This window comes from Solea senegalensis, linkage group LG16, assembly GCF_019176455.1.
Source record: "Solea senegalensis isolate Sse05_10M linkage group LG16, IFAPA_SoseM_1, whole genome shotgun sequence".
Lineage (NCBI taxonomy): Eukaryota > Metazoa > Chordata > Actinopteri > Pleuronectiformes > Soleidae > Solea > Solea senegalensis.
In genome coordinates, this window is record NC_058036.1 from 16,256,823 (window position 1) to 16,265,107 (window position 8,285).

Consider the following 8,285-nt stretch of genomic DNA (forward strand, 5'->3'; position numbering starts at 1 on the left):
TTTACTTGAAATCACATTAAGACGAAATAAGTAAGAGGCTTAAAGGTGCAGTGTGTAAAATGTGTGAGTGTTTATTTGCAGATATTGAATATAGGAAGATACATACAGATGTTTGTGTGCAATTGTTTGGTTTTTGTAGCCATAGAATAAGCCTTTTACAGTATATGTACTTTACAAGAGGGTAGTCATCGTGTACTGGCCTGTTTCGACAGCAGCCTTGTCAACTACACTGTTCTATCAATTTGTTTCCTGTATGATTTCAACATTTCTATGGTCAAAATTGCCAAATGTACACCTTCCTTTTTCAAATACACAGGAGAACTGCTAGGGGGCAGTGCTGAGTTTTTACAACAGATTGACAGAGATATTCTTGGAGGAGGCGCATTGACTTCATATACAAATAAAGGTAAGACCATACACGCACCCAAAAGAAACCCCATTTAAATTTAAAAACATTGAATTTGACCTTTTGTTTTTCTTGCTATTGTATTGTTGGAAAGTATGGAATTGATTAAAGCATAATTAATAGCTTTAAAAGATCAAGGTCATATATTTGTGCATCCGACTCCAGAGGAGTCGGTGCCTCATCTGTCATGGACCTCAGCGCTCGTCACTGAAACAGCGTTGAAATATCAACAGTGTTCTTTTTGTGCTTTTTTAAATTTCATAAATGCAACAATCTGTATAAACAAATGTTACACATTTCATTGTTATCATAGGTTTTGCTGTTCCAGATACAATTTATTTGGGTTGAGAGGGAACAAAAATGTCTCTTTTCCTACTAGAAGGTGCTGACCATCCCTTTTATATAAAATACATGTGATACTACATGTTTCCTTAAAGTGCACTCTTCGTTAGAGCTGCCGTCCTGAAAACATTGTAAACATTCAAGGTAACATCTGCATAAATAACAGTCTGATCTGAAGCAGAAAAAAAATACACTCCGAGGGGACACGAAATGGAACACGAGTTGTTCTACTGTCCCACAATGCAACACTGTAAAACATGAAAAGGACAAGCCCAAGAATCAATGTGGTTCAGTTTAAGAAAAGCACTGTTTCACTTTGATGAGGGAAACCATGACTGAGAACTAAAAAATGACTACAGTGCCAATGAGCTGCAGTTATACTGGGCATAGTCCATGAATGCTTGTAGGAAATCTGATTCAAGTAATAAGATTTTATAATTCAGTCAAACAATATGTACAGGTTTTTTAAAAGAAAAAAAAAAGATCTCCGTGCTGAATTTCTCCTTAACAAAAAAAGAGAACCTCTAAACTAATGAACATTTGGACACAATTGGTGAAAATGGATAACACGTGTAATAACATTGATTGGCCACTGGAGGGCAGCATAAATGTGTGTGATTCTTCTCAGTTAGTGACAGTCGGGTCGTCGTCCACTGCTACTTTGATTGCGGCTGCTGAACTTTCAGGCTTTGATTCGTTGTTCCTGTGTTAAGAACAGGAGAATAAGAATAACACAGGAGATTTGGCTTGTTCTGACATTTACTTTTGTGATGTGACATTGTTTGTGAGCTGCGTCCTTCCTCTGTTGAGTAACAGTATTTGTTTGGAGCTTCTGCAGCTTTTTTGTGGTTTCAGTCACACTCTGACCTTTTCGCAGCCGTGTCATTTTTACTATCACGATGTTGCTGTAGCCTCTGCATTTGACAGTGGTTTGAGTGTGATGGACATTTTTTGTTTTCATTATTATACTTATATACAGTATGCACCACCATTTGGAGCTGATAGAGAATCTGAGAGAAGTGGTGTTGTAGGACAATCCATAGCTTTTTAAAAGCCAAGCAAAATAAGTTCTGCTTATGTTCTGCTTTTTCTTTTTCTGGTTTTAGTTAGAAGTTTAGAAGAAGTTTGAACATGCTGCAGCCAATCAACCCTACCTATCAGTATCTTATATAGTTTTAAGGAAATAGAGGTCTTTCAACATTGCATTTAAGTTTTTTTCATTCAGGGATCCTTGTGAAAGGGTTTGGGTAACACACACAGAGTATTCGTGTGTGTGTGTGTGCGCGTGCTTTGCTCCTCACTTACAAACGGTCTTGCAGGATTCTGTTGTTGCTCCGCCTCCTTTTCTCATCGACAGGGTAGGTCCTGATTATCAACAGCCCCACAATGATTAGAAACACTGGCAGGGGAGAGATCAGCATCTTCAGGGTGAAACCGACCAACTCTGGCTGTGAGCAGCTGCCAGTCACATAGCCTGCAAATCTGGTAAAAACACAAAAACAGAAGAGTTTACTCACTCACTTTATCGGGGGGGGGAAAGGCGGCGTACACGCCGGACAGGTCGCCAGTTGTTTGCCTAATTTGCCTAATTTCCAAATCTGCATGTTTTTTGGACTGTTGGACATGAGAACATTACAGAAATAAACTTACTTCAAACTAAGCGTAGAGATACCGAGCGATATCCCAGTGGAGAATTTGATGAAGAACACGTAGTAGGAGTAGAAGAGAGCTTCGTGACCATGTCTGTCTGGGTTCTGAACTTTGAAGTCGTCCACCGCGTCGGGAAGCATCGACCTGACGAGACAAATTCAACGTTATTATTTATGTTATTATAATGTTATTATTATTATTATTGAAACGCCTGTCTGTGTATGGATGGATCTCGGGAACGGTTTCCGGTGAACGAAGGAGCCGAGCGTACCATGGCAAGAAGAAAGCGGCGCCCACGCTCAAACCTGCGCCCACGGATATCAAGTAGCACGCTGTCAGGTAGAGCTTGGTGGACACCATTATGATCAGGAAGGGGATTACGAGCTGTGGGAAGAGAGTGAGCAAATCTGCAGTCAGTTATCCTCTTTAAAATGAATAACCGTGGTTTGTGCCGAGAGCAAACATCCTCACTTACAGACATGCCGTAGTAAATTGTCATCTTCTTCCCACATCGGGTCAAAAACCACTGCCACCCCGGGACGCTTAGAGTCGCGGAGAGCTGGGGACCAAAAAGTGACATGAACTAGTGTTACACGCACATTATTTCAACTAATGCATCATTTACAGCTGTGCTCTACAAACCGCTTTCTGATGTTTGGCTCGAACATTCAACAGTTTTCATTCATTTTCGCCAATTGAAATTCTCTCTCTCTGTCACTGTCACTGTCTCTCTCTCTCTCTCTGTCTGTCTCTGTCTCTCTCTCTCTGTGTGTGTGTGTGTGTGTGTGTGTGTGTAGCTCAAGTTCTCTCTGATTTCTATTCCCGGAGACACTCACCATCACAGTGAGGAGTAGATTCTGGACTTCATTCCTGTATCCAAGAGTGTAGGTGATGAAAAGGACTAAGTTTCCCTGGAGCAGCTGAGAAATAAAAGACGCCGTCTTTAAGCAAACTGCAGTTACTGTTTGTAAACAAAGCAAATTATAGCATTCCTGGAAATAAAATATCCTTTCATTTTCCTTGAACCTGATAAAGAAGCGCAGCATTACCATGAAGGCCAGGCAGGTGAAGAGGAAGCCGATGACCAGTTTGACGTAGGGTTTGTGGCTCATCACCAGACACAGGCCTTGACAGAAGGTCAGGGGATTTTGATGATCTCTCCCTGAAATACAAACACAACAAAGATAAGTCAGCACATTTCTGTATTGATAGATTTAATGCACAAAATTAACCCTAACCCAGGTTTGACGAACACCGATCAACATTTTTTAAGGTTTCCTGATATTTTATGGACCAAACGAGTAATCTACAAAATAATCGTTAGTTGCAGCTCTAGTGAGGTTCCGCGCGAGCTGACTTTGACATTATTCAGATATAGAAATGCAAGGTAACATTGAACATTTACTGCACTAAACTAAAATGCAGCCTTGTCAATAGAAAGAGAGGATACGCAAGACAATGATTTGAGTTATTAGAGACCCGAAATGCAGGTATCGCGCTAGTAAATGCAATACCTGCACGGACGCCAAGTCGTACCTTTTTTCTCGCTCACGCCCAAAAACAACACGGCAGCACAGACGACATATATGGTGCAGACCACCCCTGAAGCAACCATGTAAGATTTTCTCTGAGGACAGAAAAGGACGGCATTAGCTTGGACTGACGATCGACGCTGAAAGAAACTAACAAATTCTTTATCAGACGGACTTAAAATCTCACCGTCTGCTCCACTTGAATACTGGAAATGTTTCTGCTCTCAGGGAATCCGTCCTCAGTGGGACAATTTGAGGAACCGCCGACGATCTGTCCCTGGATCACAGTGCCCAGCAGCGAGCCCAGCACCTCCACCATCATACCTGCGAATCAAACAGCAGCAAAGTGTCAGACATGGTGACAACACACACACACACACGTGTCACACCGCTACATTGCACGCGAGGGCTGAACGTACGATAGGCAGTGGCAGAATCCCGCTCTTTCTGGTCGCTCGTGATGAACATGGTTAGGGCTGAATATGGCACATGGAAGCACTGGAAACCACACACACACACACACACACAGAAGGATGAAGAAGAAGAGCAGTGAAGAGGAACAGCAGCAGCAGCAGCAGCATGTCAACCTGAAGTACTGACCGTCTGCATGGACTGGAAGAGGAAGTAGAACATCAGGCACCAGACGAACTTCCCCTGCTCAATTGGAAGCACGAACCAGATGAGGAAGTAAGTTAGCACCGCGAATGGAGTCGAGAAAATGATCCTGAGAAGGAAAAAAGTGGATTTGATATTTCATAATCACTTAATCGAGTACTTGTTTGGTCCATAAAATGTCAAACAATGTTGATCTGTGTTTCCCAAACTGCCAAATGCTCATTTGAACACAAAGTAAGTAGTTTTTTTTACTAATTTCCAGAGATAGTTGTGTTATTTCATCATCAGACAGTGGATCTGAGACACACGTCTTATTCCCACAATAGTCACTTCCTTAAAGTCCTACACTGCTCACTTTTTTATTGTGAGTAAAAGAGCTGAAAAAATAAAAAATAAACAATTATAATAAAATAAAACCGGTCAAATTTGCTTGAATTACACAAACACGGCAACGTCATAATGATTTTAAATAAGTATGGAAAAGAAACCGCCCCTTAATGAACCTTTGGGTTTTAGGATTATTCAGAGAAGAGCAGGTAGGAAAACAGGGTTGTGTTTAATGTTTTTAAACATTTAAATTTTCTTAAACGGAAATATTTATATATATATAAACCAGGTTGACTGGTTGTTTAAATTAGTGTTTTGTGCCTCAAGCAGTGTTTGTCAAAAGCTCCTTCTGTCCCTATTTAGATATGCCCTGAAAGGCTTTTCCATCCATTTTTGTGTGTACGTTAGTGTCTGTCTACATGTGAGTAACCGGTGGAGAGAGTGAATGAAAGCTCTGCTCCCGCTGCTGCTACATGAAATGATATTTGGATCTGAGGACATGCGCTTGCTGCTGTCCACATGTGATCGGAAAAGACGTTAATACCAAGTCTTTTTCAACATACTAACACGCAATTGAACTTGTCCCAAAAAATACACCTGTGGCTATGAGATTCAGAGACGCTCACCAGGGCATCATACGACCGATGCGGGTCCACCTGCTCCTGCTGACCAGGAAACCCACTGTTGGGTCTGTGATCGCATCCCAGGCCTGTCCCACAAACAGGATGATGGACGCAAAAGACGGATCCAGCTAGAGGGAAGACACAGAGACAGTGATATATGAAACCAAAGCACAGGACACCACATACATACTCTACTACCACATGCTGTACTGCAAATTTGGGCATTCCAACAACCTTTTTTCCTTATCTATGAAAGAAAATTTGTATTTTTCTTCTTGACATTTTGTTTGAAGTGAGTGCCTGAGTTGTGTCAATCACCTGAGCCACATCGAGCAGGTAGATCTGGAGGAAAAGGCACAGAATGCTGCCTGTGATCTGGTATGGAATCCCACCAATAGCGTAGCATAGTTTGGTGCACAAGGACAGACGATCTCCCTGGTCCACTGCCTGGAGGAGACATGATCCACTTTTAGTTCAGTTTATTCACACATGACATCATCAACATGAAATACACAGTGACTGGAAGTGTGATAGAGGGGTCATTTTATTCTTTTAAATTGTACATTTTGGTTGATTTTGTGGACAATGTGGTACGTTACACAAGTATTCTGGAGTAATGGTGATAATACGCCGTAAACCTTAGAACAGTGGTTCCCAACCTTTTTACCTTAAAGCCCCCCCATGCTTGTGTCCAGGACAAACCAGGTGTTGGAGATAAATGACTTAATAAATTGAAAGGTGGACCAAATAAATTATAGTTTTTATTTGGCTGATACTGACTTCTAATTATCCAGTAGTGTCTGATTGGGATGCACAAATATAATTATATTAACCTCACAAACTCAGAAGCCAAAGCTCGGTGCTCCCACATGTGATCTCTGGCACCCCCCAAGGGGGTCTTTGACCCCAGGTTGGGAACCATGGCCTTAGAAGACTCTAACAGTCAGAATTTAGCTTTTTTTGTTAGGTGAGTTTGAAATGTGTTGCACCATATGATATTACAGTAATGCAATCCCGCGGACCCTTACAAAGTCTTAATTAATTAGTAATAAAATGTCTTAAATCACTTTCAAAACAACACTGGGAAGTAGATATTCTTAACTTTTGGACCGAAAAACTCGTGTTTTATGTTGAAACAAACCCTCGGGTAAAGTTGTACCATGAAACTAAACCCTCATTAACAATAAAACAGCGCCATTTTCAACGCTCCCATATTAAACAACACTTCATTTCAGTATGTACATACATAATATATAGATTATTAACTGGTGCTTACCTCAGCTGGCTTGATTTCTGTATTTTTAGGTTTCACGTGCATTAAATTAATCGTGGAGCTCTCGGTGCTTTTCCCTCGAACCATCACGCGTCTATAATGAAGGAATTGAGGGAAAAAAAATGACTTCTCAATGGCTCAGAACTTAACTGTGTGTAAAACTCGCGTGTTACACGCGCGTGTCCCGGTGTTGTGAGCTTCGTGGTTTCCACACACGCGCGCGCACGTAGCCTGTTCACGTGACCACATTCTCAAATCAAATACTGACGATTTTCAGGCTGCATTTCATCATCATCATCACCATCATCAGCTGCTGCAAACAATGTGGTTGTTTAAACATCTGTTCTGTTCACAGGATATTCACTGCCGATATCTGTGACGTCATTCTCACGAGTCATAACTGCAGTTACTTTATGCGTAAGTCAGTTTTTACGAGTCAGAATGACGTCACTTTTGCCATTCATGTGTACGGAGTTTGTCATAAACATCTAGCTGAACTGTAGATATATCTTACAACAACCAGGTAACCATGTTGTGGTAGATGAAAGCTAAGGTTTATAGATGAAAGCGCCTGTGATAGTGTTATAACTTTACCTGGATCTTGCTCTTTTCCCTCTTTACGCACGTCCTCACATCCTGCTTCGTAAGTAGCTATGATCGCTTGCAGCTATGATTAAAAGGTTTCAAAGGATCAAAGGATTCTTCTTCATATTTTTATTTAGACAGTGTGATTTGAAATCTCTCTAACACTGTACCGTAAATAATGCAAGATGTCCTGAACACAATCTAGTAAGTCTTGTCCAGAATGTATAGATAATCTTGTTTTTATTCCGTCTCAAAGTTGAGATTTTTTTCGGCTTCAAGCACAAGTAAGCAAAGGTGGGTCTTTTAATTTGAAATTTCTTCAAGATTGTACTGTAAATACGTTTGATTTCCAGTGTGCTAGTAGTCATAGATGTCCTGAACACAACTCTGTCAGTCTTGTCTAGAACTTATGGAAAAAAATGTTGTTTTTTTCAATCTCAATTTTGAGATTTTTTTTTTCTATTTTAAAAGTGCAAATGTGGGACTTGTAATTTGAACTTTCTTTAAAACTGTACAGTAAAAATGTTCTGATTCCTCTGGGTATATATTTTAACTATAAACATTAAGAAACTGGACGTGTACATTCACACAAATGGATCAGAAAAAAGAAGTTGCTTTGATTCTTTATTACACATATCAATACCTATACGATCAACAAATATCCAGCCAATGCGTTGTGACCTTCAGCACCACGGAGAGCGATGCACTTAAGTACCAGCCTACACTTACTGTATGTATCTCAGTAATATACGTTTTATATACATTTTCTTATAATGTTTCACATTTTTATCTGACTTTAAAAAAACAGAAAAAAAAAAGAAAGAAACATGTTTCTTATAACTCTAACTTCCGGCTTCCTTGCCATTTACCAATATTATATGTCATTGGAAATTATGTTCCTGAAAAACAATTATTCCTCGTCTTCTCAATTC

General features: G+C 40.3%; 1 protein-coding gene across 1 annotated transcript; it reads right to left on the minus strand.

Moving 5' to 3' along the window:
* Positions 1–46: 46 nt before the first annotated feature.
* Positions 47–6,958, minus strand: LOC122783469 (sodium-dependent lysophosphatidylcholine symporter 1-B-like). The gene is made up of 14 exons (XM_044048285.1): positions 6,772–6,958; positions 5,814–5,942; positions 5,499–5,623; positions 4,531–4,654; positions 4,350–4,428; positions 4,118–4,254; positions 3,935–4,025; positions 3,448–3,560; positions 3,235–3,318; positions 2,874–2,957; positions 2,670–2,782; positions 2,399–2,542; positions 2,054–2,230; positions 47–1,451 (listed from the first exon to the last, which is right to left on the minus strand). The coding sequence occupies exons 1-14, from the start codon at positions 6,853–6,855 to the stop codon at positions 1,373–1,375; spliced, it is 1,563 nt and encodes a 520-aa protein (XP_043904220.1). The 5' UTR covers positions 6,856–6,958; the 3' UTR covers positions 47–1,372.
* Positions 6,959–8,285: the final 1,327 nt, after the last annotated feature.

Excerpts from the sequence above, each read along its gene's own strand:
- LOC122783469 (XM_044048285.1), bottom strand. The coding sequence starts at position 6,855 with ATGGTTCGAGGGAAAAGCACCGAGAGCTCCACGATTAATTTAATGCAC. Across the intron at positions 5,624-5,813 it reads ACCTGCTCGATGTGGCTCAG|CTGGATCCGTCTTTTGCGTC; the intron begins GTGATTGACACA and ends TCTTCCCTCTAG. Across the intron at positions 4,026-4,117 it reads GTATTCAAGTGGAGCAGACG|AGAAAATCTTACATGGTTGC; the intron begins GTGAGATTTTAA and ends TTCTGTCCTCAG.